Genomic DNA, 24259 nt, shown 5'->3' on the forward strand with positions numbered 1-24259 from the left:
TCTCATTGTTCAACACCCACTTATAAGTGAGAACATGTGGTGTTTGGTTTTCTGTTCTTGTGTCAGTTTGCTGAGAATGATGGTTTCCAGCTTCATCCATGTCCCTGCAAAAGACATGAACTTATCCTTTTTTATGGCTGCATAGTATTCCATGTTATATATATGACACATTTTCTTTATCCAGTCTATCATTGATGACCATTTGGGTTGGTTCCAAGTCTTCACTATTGTAAACAGTGCTACAACGAACATACCTGTGCATGTGTCTTTATAATAGAACAATTTATAATCCTTGGGTATATACCCAGTAATTGGATTGCTGGGTCAAATGGAATTTCTATTTCTAGATCCTTGAGGAATCATCACACTGTCTTCCACAATGGTTGAACTAATTTACACTCCCACCAACAGTGTAAAAGTGTTCCTATTTCTTCACATCCTCTCCAGCATCTGTTTTCTCCAGATTTTTTAATGATTGCCATTCTAACTGATGTGAGATAGTATCTCAATGTGGTTTTGATTTGCATTTCTCTGATGACCAGTGATGATGAGCATTTCTTCATATGTTCTTTGGCTGCATAAATGTCTTGTTTTGAGAAGTCTCTGTTCATATCCTTTCCCATGTTTTGATAGGGTTTGTTTTTTCCTTGTAAATTTGTTTAAGTTCTTTGTAGATTCTGGATATTAGCCCTTTGTCAGATGGGTAGATTGCAAAATTTTTTTCCCATTCTGTTGGTTGCTGGTTCACTCTAATAATTGTTTCTTTTGCTGTGCTGAAGCTGTTAAGTTTAATTAGATCCCATTTGTCTATTTTGGCTTTTGTTGCCATTGCTTTTGGTGTTTTAGTCATGAAGTCCTTGCCTATGCCTATGTTCTGAATGGTATTGCCTATGTTTTCTCCTAGAGTTTTTATGGTGTTAAGTCTATGTTTAAATCTTTAATCCATCTGGAGTTAATTTTTGTGTAAGCTGTAAGGAAGGGGTCCAGTTTCAGCTTGCCGCACATGGCTAGCCAGTTTTCCTAACACCATCTATTAAACAGAGAGTCCTTTCCCTATTACTTGTTTTGTCAGGTTTGTCAAAAATCAAATGGTTGTAGATATGTGGCATTACTTCTGAGGCCTCTGTTTTGTTCCATTGGTCTATATCTCTGTTTTGGTACCAATACCAAGTTGTTTTGATTACTGTAGCCTGGTAGTATAGTTTGAAGTCAGGTATGGTGATGTCTCAGCTTTGTTTTTTTTGTTTTTTGTTTAGGATTGTCTTAGCTATGTGGACTCTTTTTTGGTTGCATATGAAGTTTAAGGTGGTTTTTTCCAGTTCTGTAGAGAAGGTCAATGGTAGTTTGATGGGGATACATTGAATCTACAAATTACTTTGGGCAGTATGGCCATTTTTACGATACTGACTCTTCCTAACTATGAGCATGGAATGTTTTTCCATCTGTTTGTGTCCTCTCTTATTTCCTTGAGCAGTGGTTTGTAGTTCTCCTTGAAGAGGTCCTTCATGTCCCTTGTAAGTTGTATTCCTAGGTATTTTATTCTCTTTGTAGCAATGGTGAATGGGAGTGCGCTCATGATTTGGCTCTCTGTTTGTCTGTTATTAATGTATAGGAATGCTTGTGATTTCTGCACATTGATTTTGTATCCTGAGACTGCTGAAGTTGCTTATCATCTTAAGGAGATTTTGGGCTGAGACGATGGGGTCTTCAAAATATATAATCATGTCATCAGCAAACAGAGACAATTTGACTTCCTCTTTTCCTGATTGAATACTCTTTATTTCTTTTTCTTGCCTGATTGCTCTGGCCAGAATTTCCACTACTATGTTGAATAGGAGTGGTAAGAGAGGGCACCCTTGTCTAGTGCCAGATTTCAGAGAATGCTTCCAGTTTTTGCCCATTCAGTATGATTGGCTGTGGGTTTGTCATAAATAGCTTTTATAATTTTGAGATATGTTCCATCAATACCTAGTTTATTGAGTTTTTAGCATAAAGGACTGTTGAATTTTGTCAACAGCCTTTTTTAAGCAACTACTATGTGGTGGACCCTATATGTAAGTTATTTCATTTGATTCTCATAACAGCTCTATGAACCTCTTCTTATCCCATTTTGTAGTTAAGAAAACTAAGAATCCAAGTATTAACTGGTTTTGAGAAAGCAGGAGAGCTGCAACCTCGACTGAGCCTTTGGCTGTGTTCTGTCAGATCTTCTATTTCACAAAAGTTACGGGCATCTCAATGTGTATGGGGGAGTGGACAAGGAAGGGTACAAACCTTTGTTGATGATTATTTTGCACTGGGAAGACTTTTGCCTAATGCCTCTCTGCATGGAATGCTTGAAGGAAAGTATTTACTGGCTTGAAAGCAAGAGAATAAACTTAAGAAAAGAGAAAAGAAAGATGGAATTTTCTAGACAAAACTCCTCCAGCATATACCAGTCAAAGTAATGCCCTTAATATTGTGATATGTTCATTTTCTCTCTGCTTTCTGGCTCTGGGAGGGAAGTTGTGTCTGAGCAAGAATCTTCAGGAAGTCTAAGCATACTGAAAAGTGTGGGATGGATGGTGTAAACCCCCTAAATGTGAACAAGCTGCATGTAAGAACTCAGATAACATAGATACACAGAAGAATTGGCAGCCTGTGTAAATAGATTTGGTTATTGACAGCCAATAGCATGTGACAGTTATTTTGGAGAAATGATGAGTGTTGGAGAGAAATTAAAGCCTTGAAATATATGAAAGGATTTTTGTGTGGTGGTTTCGTGAGAGACACTAGCTTGTTTTTTTTTTTTTTTTTTGCATGCCTGTCAAGTACTGAACAAGAAGAAATTAATTTATCCCAGTACTTGGCATTTAGAAAGTGCTGGGTGATGGTTTGTGCTTGATTCAAGTAAAGCAGGGGAGGTTTTAGTGGAACATAAGAAAAAACTTATTAACAGCTGTGAAATTAAAATATAAATTAACTGCTGAGATAGGCCATGAGGGTGCCTTAGCTAGACTTTCAAAAGATAAATATGCATTTGTCTGGCTCTCGCTAGGTCTTAAAACTCAATTGGTTGCTTATTCGTTATTCTAGGTACACAGCAGATCTTTGTAACAATAAGTTAGACATTTGTATAATTTTATTCCTTGAAGAAACCTTAGAAATCAGCTCTTATATTTGCATTTCTCTACCTGCAGTTGAAGAGATGAGCTTGACTGTCTCTCAAGGTCTCTCCCAGCCCCGGAATCCCAGGCCTCCTTCCAGACTATGCTGTGGTGAGGCAGATCTGTGAGATACATCCCAGTCATGATGACAAGGGGCTACTGGATAATGTGGCCCCACATTTCAGGTGTCTGTGGAAGACAAGCTGTGGAGTAAGGAGACCAGTTCCATGAGGGATCCTGGGCCCCATTTCATGAGTTTATTACCGTTCTTTTTTGCCAAATAGCAGTCCTGAGGAAGGTAGTCATCAAATCGAGAATGGCTAAAATGAGGAATGAAGAATATGGAAATTACAGTAACTTCAAATAAAAGAAGATCAGCTGACATGATAAAAAGCCCTGTATATACAGTGGGAGGAAGATGATAATCAAACCAAAGCAGTCATAGGAGAGAACAGTGATCAAGATGGAAGACAGTGTCATCTAAACATTAAAATGAATGTAAATAAGATAGATGAGGAAAAGAATGAATAACAGCTGCCACAGGAGTGTGAAACTGTGTTCGTGCTGCAGGGCCAGATGAGAAAAGAAAATAAAGACACACCAGTATTCAGGCAGCATGCTGGGGATAGGAGTAAGGGTGCATTCCTTCCTGTCATGTCTGGTGGTGTTCTATCAGTGAAGTATTTGGGGGCTCTCACCAACATACCACCCCTTCTAATATTTTCCCCAGTTCCTCTTAGAATAACACATTGGGGACCCGCAGTATCACACGGACTGGGATGCTTAGGGAACCCTTGTTCCCATGAGTAGGAGAAATGCTGGATTTCCCAGGACCATGCCTTCACAGGGGGGCCTCGTTCATCTGGTCTTGAGCAGCAGGTTGGTTCTGTTTTCTGTCTTCTGCATGTGTCACATCATGCTTCCTACTTTCCCAGAAATTTTCCTTAAGAATACCACTTGATTTTGTCTCCACCATCTTCAGATGACTTGATACTTTACCTTTGTCAGCTGGCTTCATTTCAGTCTCTCCTGCAGCACATCTTTTTTGAGTTAGGAATGCCCTTGCTTTCCAGGACCTCCAGAGAAAAATCTCTATACACACACTGGAGACTAGCCCCACCAAGAGACACTGATATTGGAAGAACAATAAATATTTATCTTTGTTTTTTCATTTGACATTTCTAGGTTTGTTTCCACAGTTTTCAAGTATTTGTACAACATTTCATGGATTAGAGAATATTTGCCCATCTGTTGTTACATCTGAACCTTACAATCACCCTGAAAGATGTTTTTTTTAATTCTCATTTCATTGACTAAAAAAGAAGGCAGGCCAGTACATGGCCCATGCCTGTAATCCCAGCACTTTGGAAGGCTGTGGAGGGCGAATCATGAGGTCAGGAGTTCAAGACCAGCCTGGCCAACATGGTGAAACCTCGTCTCTACTGAAAATACAAAAAATTGGCTGGGCGTGGTGGCGGGTGCCTGTAATCCCAGCTACTTGGGAGGCTGAGGCAGGAGAATTGCTTGAACCTGGGAGGTGGAGATTGCAGTGAGCTGAGATTTCGCCGCTGCACTCCAGCCTGGCGACAGTGTGAGACTCCATCTCAAAAATAAATAAATAAATAAATACATAATAAAAATAAAAAAGAAGAAGGCTGAGAGAAGGAAAATAATTTTCTCAAGACCCCTTGGTGGTTTGCATCCTCTACCCTAAAGTTCTGTTTTGGGCTGTGGCAGGAAAGAATTGCATGGCAGGACCTGGGCTGGCTGGGAGAGACCCAGCGGGTCTTGAGCAAGAGGCAATGCACATGGATGTAGACTCAGGAAATCTTGCAGGTGTCTTGAGACCTTTCACAGCCTCTGTAGTCCTAAGTCAGCAGGCAGTCCCCATGGAGATGAGGGGCATTACAGGTAGAATGCTAATGCCTGAGGGAATATGGCTGTTTCAGGGTTCTTCAGTGAAACAGAACCAATAGGATATATGTGTGTGTGTGTGCGTGCTTACATATTTACATGTGTTTATGTATACATACACATATAAGAAATATATAAGGAATTGACTTACGTAATTACAGACACTGAAAAATTCCAAGATCTGCAGTTGGGAAGGTGGAGACCCAGGAAGGCTAATATATGGTTCCAGTTGGAGTCTGAAGGCCTGAGAACCAGGAGAGCCGATGGTGTGAGTTTCAGTCTGCACATTGGTGGGCTTGAGACCCAAGAAGAACCTGATCTGGATGGAAAAAACCAATATCCCAGCTCTCAGCAGTTGGGCAGGAGACATTCCCTCTTACTCAACCTGTTTGTTCTATTCAGGTCTTCAATTGGATTATTGGATGAGTGCAGGGATGACAACAGAGTAAGATGAGATCTCGTGGCTAGAGACTGAAAGAGGGAATAAAGGATGAGAACATGAAGACAACATAATTGATTCTAGTCAGGCCCCCAAAATGTGAGATCATGAAGAAAAATCATGTGTCTGCCCAGATTTTCATAAAATGCTCCTTGAAAAGTACACAATATAGAAAGCAAAGCTTCAAAACAAGTATGAGTGCAAAGGAACAACCATTACTGAGAGAGCTGAAACCCTGAATGCATTGGGCTCATGGAAAAGGCTGAAGATGAGAGAAAAAGGGGTGTGAAGGAAGAGAGAATTGGCACATGGCAAGGGGAAACTCTCAAATCCCATTTTTCTAACTCTCGGTTTTTTTCCTCTCAAGTAGAGAACTGATCTTCCAATTAGAAACACTAGAACATATGCAATTTAAAAAAAAAACAGACATTCAAAACCAAGAGCAAAAAGGAAGATATTCCTCACTACCGTGTGTCCAGGCCTCAATCACTTGGGTTCTGGGTTCCTGAAAAATATGATTGCAAAATAGTAATTGGTCATCTTTTGCAAAATCAGGAGGGATGGAAGAGAAAGAGATTGCAAAAATAAAATATTCCACTTTTTAGAAAGGGGAAAACCTGCATTAGGAATTACCACCTAGTGAATTCGTCACTGCTCCTGGGCAGAATTCTAGAAGAGATCATTAAGCAGATGGTCTGTGAGAACTTGGAAAAGGAAACCGTGATCACTGGGAGCCAGTCCTAAAAAACCAGTTACCCAAGTGTGTCCAGGAAATCTGCCTTACAGCAGTTGCGCAAATTAGCTTTGAGCATTGAGTTGACTACAGTGTGAACCAGCAATGAGATGTTATAACAGAAGAAAAAAAAAACATGATCAGAGATGCTTTGCTAAAAATTCAGTTCTAGGGCATAGAAAATATTTATCCAAATATACTCTGTGCTGCTCAGATCCCTTTACAAATGAGTTCAGTTCTGTGAACTGCATTTTAAGATAGTCACTGGCAAGTTGGAATATGTACAGAAAAAGTTAAGAGAAGATGGAACTCATATTTATTGAGCAAGCCACTTACCATGTGTGGGGCACTGTGTAAAATGTGGTATGTGTAAAACACATACCACATGCTTAGAACAATACCATGAAGAAGTCGTTAATATGCCTATTTTATATGATGAAATGAAGGATTATGTAACTGAGTTTTTTGCCTCAGGCCAGCAGCTAGAAGATGGAAAAGCTAAGACTTGAACCTGGATCTTTCTTATCCCAAAACCTATGCTCTTTCCACAGTGCAAACCTGCCAGAGAAATAAGGGACTTGGAAAATGGGCCAGTGGAGCAGCTATTGAAGGAAGTACTGTAGTTCACTTTAAAAATAAAAGAATTGCAGGGGAGTAGGGGAGCCGGGAGGACATCAGGAAGAATAGCTAATGCATGCCAGGCTTAATATCTAGGTTGATAGGTGCAACAAACCACCATGGCACACATTTACCTATGTAACAAACCTGCACATCCTGCACATGTACCCTGGAACTTAAAAAAAAAAGAAAGGAGTAAATTTAAACATGGTGTTTTTTCCACATATTAAAACATTGACCATTTGGAAGAGGACTAGCCTTGTTCTCTGAGGTCGTTAAGGACAGAACTTGAGCAGTAATGTGGCAGTATTTAAAGCAGTTCCCATATATGAACCATTTGCTATAAGCTGACCCCTCTGCGCATATTCATTCTTTAAGCCTTACTAGCATGAGTGAGGTACATTACAGTGCTCTTGCCTGTTTCACAGGTGAAGAACAAGAAGGGGGTTGCGATATGACCAGGGCGTTCCAGCTAGTAAGTGGCAAAGGTTGGGCTGAAATCCAGGTCTGTCCCCCTTAGGGCCAGTGTTCTCAGCCATTTTCCTCCACTGCATTCCTATTGGCAGAATTCTAGTCAACATGAGGAAAATTTTCCAGGTAACTAGAACCTCCTAAAAAAGGGATTGGATACTTTGTTAGAGAGTGAATTGCCTATCAGTGATGAATCCTGACAGAGATGCTGGGTTGTATGCAGGCCTGATGACCCCACAGATTTCCTTCTACCCTAAATGGTTGTTGTTTTTCTGTGATCTTAAGAGAAGTGAGCTAACCTATAGATGAATAGTTTGAGAAGGGGGGTGTTGGTGGTGAGTCTAGTGGCTTTTAAAATCACATTGTCAAACTAAATTGTAGCATGATGATAAACGCAAAATCCAATTTCTTCCAGATATTGTTTTTCTTTCAGTCATTTACGGTAAGTTTATGGACATAGGATGAATTTGCAGAAAAGTTTATTACTGTGTAAAAGCATAACAGTTCTGTTAATAGGTAAAAAGTATAATGCTATATATATTTTGAAATAAAAATAAGAAATTTTAGGGCTGGCTGTGGTGGCTCACACCTGTAATCCCAGCTACTCAGGAAGCTGAAGCAATAAGAATCACCTGAACCCGGGAGGCAGAGGTTGCCATGAGCTAAGATTTCACCAAGAGAAAAGAGAGAGAGAGAGAGAGAGAGTGAAAGTTGGGAAAATTGACTAAGGTGCTTTTTGGAAGCAAGATCATCAGAACTACCGTAGACTGACTGAAGGATAAAGATGAAGAAGGAAGGAAAGAAAAAGGGAAATCTCTTGAGCACTCACCTTCCTCTACCCTCCCCTAATTTCTCCCACCCCCACAATCAGTGCTTAAGAAAACCAAGCAATGGAGAAATGAGGGTCTTGGAATTTATTTCTTGATCTGGAAATTTGGACCCAAGAGACCTTAATTTGCTGATTTATTAGTTTGTTGATGAATGAGGTCACATGGAAAAACTTTCTGCCTCTTGGCTATGTTGGTGGAAACTTTTCTAAGCTTTAACTAGCTGACTTTTTGGTTAGCTAGAGATTATTTACTTTTAATAACAACACATTAAGTTTCTGAAATCAGACATAGCAGAGCAATCTCCAGAGAGCTGTGGTCCAATGGCGGCGGCGGCTGCATCCATGTACAGTTCTCATCAGATATTCTGAAAAGATGCTTTGTCTGTTAAGGTTAAGTTAACCTTGGCTTACTGCCATTCCTCTGTGCCTTCCACATCTCTGTGTCTTGTGGGCATGCCAGTTTGCATTCAAATCTGCTGTTTCAATTTTAAACCTCGTTCTCAGTCCTTAGGGTATTACATAAGAATAAGTTAACTAAAAAATCAAGAAGTTTTATGTGTCATGCTGAACTAACTGGATCTGACTTCCTTGGGGAAAATGAATAGCCAGGCAGATCACATTATAGATGCTCATTAATGACAGCTGGAACACCTCCCTCCCTTCTAACCAGGCTAGGAACTTCCCATGTGCCAATCACTGTGCTGGCACTGGGGCTACGAAGATGTGTTCCTTGTTCCTTTGAGGAGAACATGTAAAAACATCATAGTGTGAGATGTGTGCTGTGGCAAAGTTGAGCCCTGGAGTATTCAGCAACTCAGACTGCTGAAGAAAAGGGAGGGGAAGGCTGCTCTGACCCAAGTCTTGGAGGCCACCAAAGGTGTTCATAGTAGTTGCAGGGTCAGAAAGATGTACACACCTAGCTCTGCAGGCCTATGTAGATCAGCACTCTGGAGAAAGATGACCATGGAAAGGTAGGTACACTATGCTAAGGAGTTTGGACTTTATCCTAAAAGCAGTAGGAAGCCTTTGGATGACTTTAAGAGTGAATTGCTGGATGTAATTTGTCTTTTTAAAAATAACACTTTGCTAGCAATGTAGAGAATGGGTTGACAATAGGTGAGTTAGGAAGAAGAGTGGCACACTGTTTAGTGGAAGTTGTAAAAATACAGGTGAAAAATGAGAACTCTAAATGATCAATACCTTGGAGTTGAAGAGAAAAACATAAATGAGAGACATTAGGGAGCACCTTTGCAAGGAACTTGCTCATGAGTGATGGATATTGGGGAACAGTGAACGAAGCCATTGAGAATGACACCTGGGTTTCTGGCTTGAGTAGGTATGGTGTCCTGTTATCAAGATGGGACTTGGAGAATTATGAGGAGTATGATGAATTCACTTGGGGGTTTGAGGAATTTGAGAAGCTTGAGAACCATTCAGGAGGAGATGTCCAGGAGGGTTGGCTGAATGGGCCTGGAGCTCAGGCAGGAGATGCTGAGATACAATTGTTGATGTGTGCCTTTGATGTTAGGAAGATAATTTGGCATCATTAGAAGGATAGGGGACTGGAAACCACATTAAACAGCCTCTATTTCACGATCATTTAGAGATGATAGATGTGAGATGCACTGAAATGCCTGCTAGCTGAGTTTAGCAGAGAAACTACAGTCCCCAAGGTGAACCTGGGTTTTTTCACAGTATCGTTCTCCTCTCTGTGCCCACTTTTCTTGTGAATGTTCCTCCCAGGCTTCTTGGAGTCCTGTGGCAAGAATCTCAGTTACTAGGCTATTTAGAGGCTATATCAGTAAGGGGATGTAAGAAGGCATTTTACTAACTATTCTACCTCCTCAGTAACTCTTGGAAGTGTTACTATTAATAGTCCCATTGTACAGATAATAAAACTGAGTCTCTGAGGGGTGACATAGCTTACTTTGTAGTAAGTGGAAAAGTTGTAGATGAAGTTGTAGACTCTGAATCCCATTCTCTTTCTTCTGCACAGCACAGACCTACACTGAAACAAACCAGGCCTGTTAAATCCTTGGACGAAAGCCATCAGTGTTAGTGGTAAAAAATGTATTGTGGAATTGATGTGGTCTCTTAGGTGCTACCAAGGGCAATATTCTCCTTGGACTGCCCAAAACTAATTTCACTGATACACCTGCTCCATCTCCCTCCACCGACCTCACAGCAGTCAGACCTGGAAGTTCTGCTGAGCCCTGTCCTAAGCCGGCTTAAGATGCAGCCACAAGGGCCTTGCTTATAATTATCCCCCTTTTCCCAGCCTCCCCTTGTCCCTACCTCAGTCCACCCCAAGCAGCCAGGATGATCCTTTAGTTTAAAGCATAAGCAAGTCAGTCCTGTGCTCAGAAGCCTCTGAAGGGCTTCTCATCTCACATAGAATATAAGCTATGACCTTCAAATCCTTCTACATTTTGGCCTCTGGCTGCTTCTACGACCTTGTTGCTGAGCATACTCATTCCACTTGAACCACACTCAGTTGCGCCCCCTGGGTGTTCCTCAAATGCTTGTAACACTTCTGAACACTGCAGGGCTTCTAAACTTGCTGTTCCTGCTTCCTGCCGTGGTTTGGCCCAGGTATCTCAGTGACTGGCTCCCTCACCCCATTCGGATCTCGGCCTCTCAGTGAGACCTTCCTGGCTACCCTATCTAAAATAGCCCCCATCATGCTCCATCCCTTATTCTGCCTTATTTTTCTTCATAGCACTTATTTTATATTTGCTTTTTGGCACTGCCTGCATGTAAGCTCCGTGAGTTCAGGGGCTTTTTCTGTCCTGTTCCTGCTGCGTCCCTGGCTGCTGGGATGCTGCCTGGCCCGCAGTGTGAACTCAGTGGATTGGTTGAATCATGGAATGAACACATGGATGCTGTGGTCCTGGCAGAGGGGGAGGGACAGAGAGTAGGGTCACTATCACCAAAGGAACTAAGAGTACCTTAATCCCTCCCAATATGGTAAACATTGCTGGTTCCCCAAGTCTCTGCATTTGGGGCTAATTTTAAACAGGCATCAGAAAACTTGTGTGCATTTTTCTGGATAAGAAGTGGGTTTGTTGCTCTGATAAGGATGGGAATGATTTTTCCTTCTAACACACAAGTTACAGGGACAGGTTTGCCACCTCAGGAGATGGCTAACAATAGTGTCAGCTCTATATCATACCCATGCCCACTCTACCAAATCTGAAAGTCACAGTGTTAGGGTTTGTGGGGCCTGCTGGAAGTGCCTCCTGCATTGTGGTTTTTCGATCCCGAAGGAAGAAGATTTTCTGTCATAACTTGGCTCTCATGAGCTCTGCTTCAGAGTATCCTTAAACAGAGCTTTCCTGATTGGAGATTTGAACCTAAGGCCATTTTCAGTGCATTTTTCTGTTGTTCTTCCTTTAGGATCTTCTATGTCTCTCATGATTCCCAAGACTTGAAGATCTTCAGCTATATTGCTCGAGATGGTGCCAGCAATGTCTTCAGGTGTAACGTCTTTAAATCCAAGAAGAAGGTAAAGAGACAGTTGTCATCCATCTGCTATTTTCCTCTAATGGATCCAGAAAATCCCCAACATTGGCCCATCTCCCTGTTGAAGATGGCTATTGTAATGTTGACGTGGGGCAACTATCTCAGTAGTCTGTCATTGCTCCTATATAATGGATTTCTCTTTTAGCATCATCTGAACTTTGTACATAGTTACATATAGATGATTGAAGAGGAATTGACCATTGGCTACATGCTCTGGGATGAGAGCAGTTAGACAGCACTAGGAGTGTTGCTAACTTTATCCTAGGGTAGGAAAAAAGCATTGTCATTTGCTAAGGAGACTCTTCATCATAATTCTGTGTATTGATTAGGGGGCTACAAAATATGAAGACACATGGAGTCCAGTTTAGACTCGATGTATCATATTGGTTATCCTGGATGATTATTTGGGATGACAACCTTGGTACTCAAGTAAATGCAACTTTTGTGATTCTGAAGAGGCATTCTTTATATTAATAACATTCCCCCAGGAGTCTAACACACACAACTGGGGTTTTAGAAGCCTAGAATCTAGCCCTGCCTCTCCACTGGAACCCTGAGTGACATTATGTAGGTCTCAACTTCCTCATCTATAAAATAAGGAGAATCATCAAAATTGGCATTTCCTAAAATGTGTTCTGTAAAACATTTATCAGCCAAAATATTTCATGTTAAAATGACCTGATTTAAGTTGCTGAGAAGGTGTGATTTTAACTTGTTTAACTCAGAATTTCTCAAACTGATTTCACAGTGGAACCATATTTTTTCCATGTAATGTGTTAATATCCTGGGAACTATTTTTCTGCAAAAGAGATTTTGGAAAACACTGTATTTGTGCCTATAAGAACCCTAATTAGTCCACCATTTTAGAAACAAACCATTAAGCCTGGCTTTCTACAAAAACTTGATTTTATGCTTCTTTTGTCTTCAGGCCTCTTTAGTAGATGTGTAGGTACCTTGTCAAGTACCTTATCAATAACACATGCTAGGGTCCAGATTTGCTGATAGGTGTCCTTTTCCCTATCCTACCTCCACAAAGAGGATTATGCCTTGCTAACTTAGCCTCTTCCTCTACAGAGATTTGTGCCCTTACCCACCTTGTTCCAGGCTTTTTAAATGCAAATCATGGAGCTGGATGAAAAGTGCTAGAACTGGAAAGATGGGAGGAGTGAAAGAGTAAGTTGCCAGACTTCACATCTAGATAATAGTATAGCTGAGAGGGGAAAAAAAACAAATGAGGATAAGTCAAACTGCATTAAAGAACTGACAGAAAGGTAAGTAGGAAGAGAGAAAGAGAGTGAAAGCCTCTTATGTGGCCTTGTGTAGAGGACCTGGGGAGGAGAGAAAAGGAAATACAAAGTGTTCCTGATGGTCATGAATTGGATCATCTGTAATGTTCTTTGACAGATGCAGCAAAAGACTGGAATTCCCTTTTAATTCATTTTGAGTATTTGACTGTGCTTCTGACTTTAGTTTTGTACGTAGACTGGACCATATGGACCTTGGAATTTATTAGAGTTACAAATGACACTTTATCATTTGCCAGGTTCTTTAATAGTTAATCTTACTTTATCCTTGTAAGCACATATGCAAAGAAGGTAAGACATGTATTTTCACCTCCCAGTTTTACAGATGAATAAATTGAGGCTTAGAGAGATTAAATGGCTTGCCTGAGTTCTCATGAATAGGCACTGGCTAGAATAGAACCAGGGAGACATGCAGGACAAAAGAATTTTGAGCAGGAAACCTGGGTAAGATGACCATTATATTATATTTGCCTTGCTAGATCTAATGTAGCAATACAGATGCAGTGGGGGCATCCACTTCTAACAAAACCTGAGTTTAAGAGCAGTGCCCACTTAGAACTTAAACCTTGAAGCACAGAATGGAGTTCTCATTACCCAGTGAAAAGAAGTAGTCCTCTGGTTGCCTATCATGTCAGTTTTTTTCCATGTCTCATAGCTCTTATAGCAAATTCTGATCTCTAGCTCTTCTGTTTCCTATACCCCTTTCACCCTCACTTACTGAGACCCTAGCTCTTCAAAGAGTTGGTTCTCAGGCCCTTTCCTGGCCTGAAGCCAGGCTGCTAAGGGGATTGTTTCCATTCAGCCTGGCCAGTGAGCCCTACTGCTGCTGAGCTGTAGGTGGGAAGGCCAGTTTCCAACCTAAGAAAGGGAAGTGAATTGTTCAGCGAAGAATGCAGAATTGTGGAGGGCTGGGGAACACGTTTTGCTTGCCCTCCTGCTTAGCCTCCAAACATGGTGATTTACCGTTTTTATAAAGCACTTCTAATTTCAACAGATAATAGCTTGGGAAGGGGTTTTACCTGGCAAATCATAGGAATGCTTCAGAGGTGGGTAGGGTGGGGGGAGGACTATAGAGGAAATGTGTGTTGCAGAGATGTTCCTGGGTTGTTGGAAGTCAATAGGGAGGCCTCTTGACTGGAAGCCTGCAGATGTGGGTGTTCTCCAGAGCCCTCGTATTGGTCATAGTGTAGGAAAACCTTGTCTGAGATCCTTGCTATGTTGGGACTTTGGTTATTGCTGCTTCACATCACATCATGTCCCCTGTGTATATACCCATGGCATGTTTCTCATGACTTCTAATGGGGTGTCGTCATCACCCAACAGTGCACATGGGGAAAGGGTTGCCTCCTCTGTTGGTTGAGAATATGAGTCAGGTGTCTCAGTTGAGGCCTGGTTGAGGGCCTGGCCTCCCTCAACCTTACTCCCTGCACAGCTATTACTCTGTACCTGTGGATCTTCCTTGGGCCACTCACACAGCCAATGTGGCTCCCGTCTTTGGAGTTGTATTCTTGAGCTAAGTTTTTTTCAGCTAGGCTTTCACCAGAAGCTAGGTAGTAAAATATTGCAGGACTATAACAAGGTAACTGTTGCTCTCCTGTACTCTATATTATCTGAGTTCCAGCCTCATATTACATCAGATAATAATGTCTAACCTGTTTTGATTAGTTGCCATAAGCCTGAGATGGTTCTAAGCTCTCTATATGAATGATCTAATTTCATTCCCACAGCAGCCCTATGAGGCAGGTACTGTTGTGCTCTTCATTTTATAGGTGGGAAAATGGGGCCTTAAGGTACATAATGTGTGTAAAGACTCAATAAGTACTGGAGTCAGACCTGAACCCAGAAGGTCTGACTGTGGAGCTCACACTCTTACCCACTCCATTGTATTATTGTTGTTGGCTCATTAGGAAGTTATGTAACTCAGAAGTTGCTTTGTTTTCCAAAACCCATTTGTAACTGGGCTCAGCTGCAATCATTACATGGCTATGAAGAGCTCCTTAACTCTGAATGGCCCAAATCACTTTAACATAGATTTTCTTTTTTTCCTCATGATATCCTTGTATGGTTAATATTGACTTAATTTTGTACTTGAAGAAAGAAAGGGCCCAGGGAAGTAAATCACCATTGGTCACACAGTGAATCAGTGATGCCTCTGAGAGTAGAAACAGACAGTGACTCAATGATGCCACTGAGATTAGAAACAGACTACCTCCTTCCCAGGCCAGGACTTTGAGCACTAAACCCTGTTACATAAAACTCATATGAAAGATACATGAGTTTTTCTGGTCTTGAGTTTTTTGTAGCCATCAAATAAGATGAAAGGCATCTCAGGAGTGCTGATTGTTGTGTGTAAAGTGACGTGATCTTTAAGGAACAAATTCTCTGTGACTGGGAAGGATTGTCAGGATTGTGGTAGAGGGACCCTAGCACACTTCAGACCCATGCTAGAAAGGAGGAATGGGAGTAGGTCTTTTCCTCACTGAGAGCATCCAGTGGAGACACTTGCTAATAACATGGGCATTCCTTGTTTCCCCTCCTTGGGAGATATAATGATAGTATTCATTTGCAGGGCCTTTTGCCTCTCTAGAAGCCTCTTGCATGGTCTCTTGACCTCTCCCGTGGAGCAGATGTCATCCTCCTGTCATTTCCTCCTGGCCCCAGCAGTATATGGCTGTCTGCCCTGATTACCAGTGACTGTACTTATTAACGCATCAGTGCGTGAAGTGCTGGTGATTAACAGGAGCTACAGGAATCTCCCCATTATCTTCACGGGCAGCTCCTTGAAATAATTTTGCCTGCAATCACAGCTCAATTGGTTTGGGTTGGGAGAAATAATTTCCTCCCATAATGCTGTCACCATCAAATTGGGGACCACAGCTGTGAAGTTTAACTGTCCTTTAGCGGTTGCAATGGATTTTGAATGATGATGACAGCCATGTGCTAAAGAATAAGTTACTTGCCTGGTCGAGCTTAAAAGATGAAAGATAGGAAAGCCCTAAATTTAGGGAACGAGTCGGTTTTTTATACTTTGGGTTGAGTTGGGAAGTCAAAATGCAGGAATCATGGGTCTCAGAACTCATTTAGTCTGAATCACTCTCTTTATGGATGAGGAAATCAATACTGAGAAAGGTGAATTAACTTGTCCACGGTCACTCAGCTGTTTCTGACAGCACTGAGATTGTAACTCAGACTTCTTTTCTCTAGGGTACTATTTCATGGACTAGCAGAGTAGAAGGAAAAACCCAGCTATCTATTGGAAACTTTTAGATACAGTATGTCCTGTCAATGTCAAAAGGCACACCTGCTTTGAAACTAAACTTTCCTTATACTGAGCAATATTCTGATGTCCAAGGAATCACCTCAACCAAATTATACAGTCAAAGCCATTAAATAATATGTTGGACAAAAACTTAACCCATCTACCATTTCAGAGCCGTAGTGCTGTGGATCCTACTGTATGTAGAAGTCCAAATATAAATGTATTTCCATGCTTTGGCATTGTAAATTCCATAGATTAAGATCATTTGAAAGATATAAGCTGATTTTTTTTTACTAAGGTTTCCCCTCACACCCAAAAAGAATACATTAAAGAAACATAACATTCAGTTCTATTTTTGTCAAGATTCTGTGGCGGTTAAGGTCAAGCTAAGGACATATTTTATTGCTGTGATAGATGAGAATTACAAATCTGCGAGCTGTCCTGCAACTGACCTCATGGACTTCAGTTGTCCAAAATTCAGAACTACTTGTCAGTCAAATTTGAGTACCCAAAAGAGATGGGGGAGTGGAGGAGGGGACAGGGGAATAGTAAACTAGAGTGGAGAGCTGGTAGGCCAATAAAGAACCTTACTTGCAAGATGTGTGCCCCATTCTTATCTTTTTTCTCCTCTTCTTATTGTCATTGTCATCATCATCTTCATCTCATATTTTGTACTTATACTCTCCACTTGCTTATTTAATGACTCTTTTAATCTTCTTTATAAGTTGTCAAGTAAAGAGAGAGAGCTTTTTTCAGGACAGTGAAATTCAGAAGAGTGCCCAAGATTATTTATCAAATTAGCTGCAGAATATGACTAACAAGAACCATTCTTTACAGTACATAGCACTTAAGGATTTCCAAAGTTTACAGGACCAACCAACTACAAAGTCATTAAGAAAGAGAATAGAAAATAAAATCATGGTCTATGGCCATATCACCTTGAATGTTTCTGATCTCATTAGCCAAGCAGGGTCAGGCCTGGTTTGTACTTTGATGGGAGAAAATAAAATCATGATTGACCATAATTTTTCTATGGGCCCTTGAGGAACAGGACCCAACCTTTTGATTTCCGTCTTCCTAAAGCTGCCATTGCAGGCTTTTGTTTGTTTTTGGGTGTACAATCCACAGTGATTGTGAATATAGTGTTATTTTCATGGCCATTGCTGCAGTTCATCAGATGTTGACTCCTGCTAGGTATATACTTGATACTCACATTAGGTGTGCTGAAGAGAACAGCTGTTCATTGCATTTGGACTTAACTTTGGTTCTGGTTTGAGGGATGTCCTAGGGTTGTAGGAGAAGAAGCTGTGTCAGCATGAAAAGATGGGTGGTTTGAAGAAACATTGCTGTACGTATAAGGTAAGTATATACAATTCTAAGCTCCCTTTCCAGCTGTATTTTCACAAAATTTCATGTAATTGACACTCCCATGAGCTTCAGTGCTCTCCATCTGGAGCTAAGAGCCACTCTGAGATTAGACATCCCTGTCCAGCTTTGAAAACATCAAAGCAACCATATCCAGCCTAATCTTGACAATGAAGAGCCCACAAATGCTTTTGGGCTACCAATAGAAAATGGCTTTTGGACAAGAAGATTTGATCTGTGTGGCAAAGCACTTTTAGGGTCTTATGTAAAACTAAAATGGGTTTGTACAGAAATAATACAATATAATGATGCTTTTTTAAAAAAAAAATCTAGTAAATTCCAGAGAATGGCCAGATTTTGGAACTCAAAAAAGCTGCCTTTTCAGTGTCCCACTTGTTCGCTCTTTGTACCTCTGCCTCCTATCTTTAAACCTCCACTTTATTCTCCAAAGGCCTGTATGTGGTCATGAGGTGGGAGCAACTGCTTCACTGTGATCTAGGAGACCCACAGACAAGCATTTCTAAAAACTTCTGGAAGGGATTCTTTTTAAAGCTTCTGTTTACCGGAGTTCTCCCTCTTGGGTGCAGACATACATGGCTTATTAATGATGAAATCCCAGCATGTGTGATTCTTGTATTTTGGGGTTACAGGCAGAACCAGTTTTCTTGCCTAGCAGGCCAGAAGGTGGGGTAACCAAGTGGGGTAAGCCTAGCAGGCAGGAGCCAGCATGGCTGTGCAGAGAGCAGATGGTAGAGGCACAGCCCCTGCCAAGCACAGGCTGCCTCCACTGGCCACCTTCAAGTAATCACCTCCCTAACAAGGTCTCCATATAGAATCCTCTAAAAGTAGACTCTTTTTTTTTTTTTAATGGTGAAGGAAGGAGAGCCTAAAAGTTCAAGGGACATCAGAACTCACATAGCCATTTATGAGTACAATTAGGAGCCGTTCAGCCCCTTCTGACTCCTGGAGTGGTAGATAGGAAGGGCAATTCTTTTATAAGTATGTATGTAGTCATTCTGTAAAACAGAGTAGCTTGATTATGTGTTCAAGTGCAGAGGGCTCTTTATAAAACATGCTACTGTGTTCTTTTACTGTGAATAGAAATATAACCTTCACATAAAAGGAGTAAAATAAAGGATAAATTAAACCATTTTATTTAATTTGTTAATTTAATTATTGAACCATTTACCACTCAATGTGCAGATCTAGAACTCGTAATGCAACAATTTCCTCACGGAGGAACCATCATACTAACTCAGACCAAAGATTCACTGGGCTCAGGAATTTTCCTCTGATGCTGTGGTAGAGGCTATGCTATCTGATGCACAGCCTTTTAGATGCTAGCATACACACGTAAGAGGCGATTCCCTTAGTCTCTTTATGTTTCTATTATAATAAAAATAATTCCACCTTTTCTGCATGGCTTTTTCTCTTCTGTCTTAATTGCCTCTTGGTGCAGCAAATTCCATAATCAGGATAAAACATTTATTGAGCATTTACTGTATGCCGGGCACTGTGGTAGGTGATATCATATGTGTAATCCATTTATTTATTCCTCTTTGTGACAGAACAAATGCTATAATGCTATAGACCCATCACTGAACCACTTTTTCTGTGCAGTTATGGAAATACTGTAGAGAACAACTGACAGTGGGAGGATAGTAAGGAAATGGGAGGCTGAGGGGTGGGATGCCCTTTCCAGCATGGGAAAGGCAGGACCAGTAAACCTAAAATCTGCATTTTCTACTTTTTCAGGGGAATCAGGTAGAGGTTAGGGGCAGTTGCTGATTCTAGTAAAAAGTACTAGTAAAATATAAAAATAAAGTGGTATAAATATTAAGCATTAAAACCAGCCCACTTCCTTACAAACACTTTGGGCTTATAAATAGTTGAACATGTGAGTATGTTCTGCATGTTTGTCCATGATAAAGGTGGCAGAATAGAGATTTGAGCTGGAGTCTACATTCTTAAAGGGCTCAGTTCTGAGCATATCCTATCATCCATTGTCATCTTGTGATGCCTGAGAAATACAAGTCCTCCGTAAGTCATTCTCCCACCAACATTATCCTCTTATTTAAATCTGAGGGCTTCCTTCCAAAGATAAATTTAGAAATTTGATCCCTACCCCTGTCTAATCCCATAGACCAGGGACATTTGTTTGAGGATTTTAAAATTTTTAATATCTTAAAAGCTGGTTAAAGGAAGTGTCTGTGATTTACAGATGATGGAATTTGTAACACGTCTTCCTTAGGAAAACCTGAGATGTTATAGGAACAAACCCTGTAGTGAATTTGGAATTTTCTATATAACTGTATTTTAAAGGGAGAAGCTGAGTCTGTGCCCTGGGAATGATACCAATGGGAAAAGACTAACTCAGTCTTTGCAGGTATTTATTCAGCATGAGATATCTGGGTTAATTTATGTAAGAGAATACAGTAATGGAATTAAACCCTTAATTTCTACATATCATTTGGACTTATCATATTTTATTGTTACAACCGAAAACATTTACGTTTTCTACCTCTTGTAAAGAACCTAGGAGAGCAAAATTCCCAAGAGTCAGAGAAGAAAGGGGCAAAAGTGTCTATATAATGGACACTGAGTATATGCGGTAGACAGAAAAAGTCATACCTAAGGTTTAGTAAGCTAGTAATGAGATTTGCTATAGACGATTGACCATCCTCAGCCTGCTGTTACTCTCACAAAATCTCAAGGCCCAGGGGAATACACTTTCTGATGTAGGAGCCTTTTCTTCTCCTTTTTCACCTGAGAGTTAAGCCTCCTGGCTCAGCACAGCTTGATGGCTAAAGGAGATGTAGAAAGCTGGAGTGTTCTTGGCCCACATTTGTTAAGGACTGTGTCTTCTAAATCACACCTTTTTGTGTTCTGGGAGTAGGGGCTTCTTGCTTAGGACTGATACCTACTGCTTCTCAACTTCCTGTGCAGATAGAACTCTCTCAGACACTGCAAGCCTATGGTATGAGAAGGGCCCTAAGCCTGCCCTGTGGACACAGGTGGAAATTAAGGGGTAGACATAGAAAACAGAGGTTCTGATTCACCACTGGGTGATGGTGGACCCCACAGAAGTTACCCAACTCCTCCTGCTTCACTTAAGGTTCTCATCTCCCAGAAGTGTCAGGATGTTCCAGGTGAGAGACCAGTGATATCCCTGGAGCTAATATAATGGCTAAGAAAGGTTAGAGCTGTCAAACAGTTACTTCTAGGAGGGTGTTTGAATTGAGGAATACAAGGAGCAGTAGAGTAGACTGAGATCTGAAATTAACATGTAGATGATAATCAGCCAAGATGCCTTTTCACATTAATATGGATGCTCTGGCCTGAAATAAACAGAAGGAACTTAGAAATGACTCCAGGCTCGAGAAAAAGCAATTTTAGAGTTATACCCAGCAGAGAATGGACTGCAGCAGTTGTTCTATGCACAGGGTTCTAAGGTCCCTAGGAGTTCGTGAAGATAGTAATGGGAAAGATGAGCCCCTTGTATTATGCGCTTCATTTAGGCATTTCATGTTACAATTATCTCATTTTTTTTATTACTACCTTCAAGAAGGCCTTCTAGGCTTATCAAAACACTGGATATCAGTTAGGTAGTGTAATACCAGCTACCTCATGCTGATGAAAAGCCCTACTTGATTGCTGCCATTACCTGGGGGGGTTTGGATGTGATGGATGGACTTTATGGTGTCAACAGGTAGCATGGCTAACCTGAAGTCAGATAATCCAAAACGCGATTAATGTTAGACTTGAGTAAAGGGTGACAGTCACAATTAAACTGTAGCCCATGGTGGTGGGATGCTTGAGGTCCACTGAGGAAAGAGAAGCAATGTGCTGAGACCTTCCCAGCCTGAGATCTAAAACTCTTATAAACCACAACACTCATTTCTGTCCTTGAAAGAAAGCAAAAGCTGACATCATCAAACCATAGTCAGTTATCTCTCTTTGAGGCCATGCTCTAGAACCCCTGCATGTGGCTCTTCCTCACAGCCTGCATGGGTGGTCTAAGACTCTACATAGGAACAGTCTTCGTTGTCCTCTCTTTCCTTTTCTAAATGGTGGAATACTGAGAACTAGGGTCAAGTTCCCTTCTTGGGCTCTTCAAGCAAGAGATTAAGTAGCAAAACAAAAGAAAGAAAGGAGCCACAGACCAGACCCAAGTGTGTGAGGTCTTTGGAGGCAGTCTGGGAAAGGCTTACCTTAGATTTAGTTGGCTGCCAACTAGTAGCGTTCCAGAGGAGTTGGGTGCTGAGCTTCCATTGGTTGCTGCTGTTTAGGCCATGGCTTCCAAGCCTCATGTTACCACCGCCCTTGGTCTGCAGGAGCTCCAGGAAAAATCAACATTTACAGCAGCATTCAAAAAAGAAAAAGTGATAGCCGAGTTCCTCTTAGTTTGATGGACCCACTCAACATTTGATCATGGTTGGCAAAAGATTCTGAAGCATATTGACTACCTGTATTACCCAAGGGAGGAAGGAATTGGGGCTAAATCCACAATTGGCATATTTGCTCTCTGTCTTTTCAGCTAACTGATTATTTCAGAACTGTGGTGACGGTTTCTATTTTCTGGAGTATTTCAGGAAGGGAAAGTATCTTTGCATTCATTTGTACGTGCATATCTGAACAACTCTAGGTTTTTCTGTCTCTTTCCTTTGCTGCTTCATAAGTTTCTGTCCATATGCTTCTTGCACATTCTTACCCACCCCGTTCTCCTTTCTCCTTCCCAGAGCCAAGCTATGAGAATTGTTCGGACGGTGGGACAGGCTTTTGAGGTCTGCCACAAGCTGAGCCTGCAGCACACGCAGCAGAATGCAGATGGCCAGGAAGATGGAGAGAGTGAGAAGAACAGCAACAGCTCAGGGGACCCAGGTAGGCACCGTGGCTTCTGCGGATGTGGATGGAGAGGCAGTGCGCACAGTAGGCTCCAGTGGATCACTGGAGCCCCAGGCTGTGAATTCATTCTAAGAAACATTTTATGTATTCTGTTTTTCTCCAAATTCTAGATTCTCCTTAAGGAACATGTATTACTTTTATAACAGAAATTAAAGATGTTTAAATTATTAAATGATATCAGGGAGAGGTAGAGTTGCTATGCTGCCAAATCTGACTTCAAAGAAAATTTCAGTAAAAAAGCACCCCTGTAAAACAAATTAGAAAGAACATAAATGTATAATTACCTAAATAGTTTGTTTTATTAAATTTCTAATTTCTGTAGTTCTGTAAGTTCTCAATGTGGATAGTATTTTAATATCTCCAACTTTCAAGCCTCATTAAAAGTCAGGAAGGAGGCTGGGCGCCGTGGCTCAGCCTGAAATCCTAGCACTTTGGGAGGCTGAGATGGGCGGATCACTTGAGCCCAGGAATTCAAGACCAGTCTGGCCAACATGGTGAAACTCCATCTCTACTGAAAATATAAAAATTAGCAACGTGTGGTGGTACACACCTGTAGTCTCAGCTACTTGGAAGGCTGAGGCAGGAGAATTGCTTGAACCCAGGAGGTGGAGGTTGCAGTGAGCCAAGATTGTGTCACTGCACTCCAGCCTAGGCAACAGAGCTAGACTATCTTAAAAAAATAAAAGAGGAAGGAGATAAGAATGTTGTATTATTTAACAATAAATGTGAAAAAAATGAAGTATGGGCAAGAAAAAGAGCAGGTAAAAAAATAATATTGTTTATGTTAATTTTTAACATGGGAAACCTAAGAAAATAAACTGAGAACTATTAGAAATAATAAGAGAATTCAGCTAGAAAGTCAGAGTTTAATAACACATACAGATATATCTGTGGTTTTAGTATATTCCAAGAAGAGTTGGTTAGAAGTCATAGTGGAAGAAAAAAATCCATTAAAATAACAATGAAAAAAATAAGATACTTACAAATAATCCCAATAAAAATGTATATGTTTTCTATGAAAAAAAATCTTAAACAAATGGAAAGGTATGCCATATTCTTTGATGGAAAAGCTCAACATCATAAAAATATTAATTCTTCCTTTGTGAATCTGTAAACTTAACATGACAATACAGATTTTTAGCAGCAAAGGAGGCAGCACAGTAAGCTACAGCGTTCAAAACTCATGGGCTATAGCTAAAGCAGTGCTCAGAGGAAAATTCAAAGGTTCAGTTATTTACATTAACAGATGCCAAATCATGAAAGTCAAATTAATTAAGCACCCCACTCAAAAAGTTCAAAAACAACAAAAGAAACCCTACGCTGCAAACAGAGAGAAGACCCTGGCCTTGCATTGTAGCTGCAGTAGTCACTGCCTGTGTGATCTTGGGCAAGTTCCATAACCTCTCTGTGCTTTAGTTTACTCTTCCAAAAAACAGAAATAGCAGTACTTCAGAATTATTGTCATAATTAGAGAAACTGATACTTTTAAAATGCTGAGCCTGGTGCTTGTGCAGAGAATGCACCACATACATATGTGCTATTATTTTAAAGTAAATATATGAAAATTAAAAAACAAGAATAGAAAAAATTCTGAAAAAGATGAATGATAGCAGAGGAGGAGTGGCTTTCCTCATAGAAAAAGACATGATAAAGCTATAACAGGTAAAACTGTACTTACAATAGGTAAAATTCATGTTCAAATAGGTGCCTGAATAGATCAGAATAGAAACTCATATACAGACCCAGATATGTTT

General features: G+C 40.8%; 1 protein-coding gene across 4 annotated transcripts in view; it reads left to right on the top strand.

The window, feature by feature from the left end:
* CUNH1orf226 (chromosome unknown C1orf226 homolog) overlaps positions 1–24259 on the top strand; it is a 311510-nt gene that overhangs the window by 244266 nt on the left and 42985 nt on the right. For all 4 annotated transcript variants that reach the window (XM_017515038.2, XM_017515039.2, XM_037733653.1 and 1 more), the window contains 2 exons: positions 11547–11655; positions 22340–22481. In XM_017515038.2, coding sequence (XP_017370527.1) covers positions 11547–11655; positions 22340–22481 — 251 coding nt within the window. The remainder of the gene's footprint in view (positions 1–11546; positions 11656–22339; positions 22482–24259) is intronic.

The sequence above is a fragment of the Cebus imitator genome, unplaced genomic scaffold (genome assembly GCF_001604975.1).
Source record: "Cebus imitator isolate Cc_AM_T3 unplaced genomic scaffold, Cebus_imitator-1.0 Scaffold541, whole genome shotgun sequence".
NCBI lineage: Eukaryota > Metazoa > Chordata > Mammalia > Primates > Cebidae > Cebus > Cebus imitator.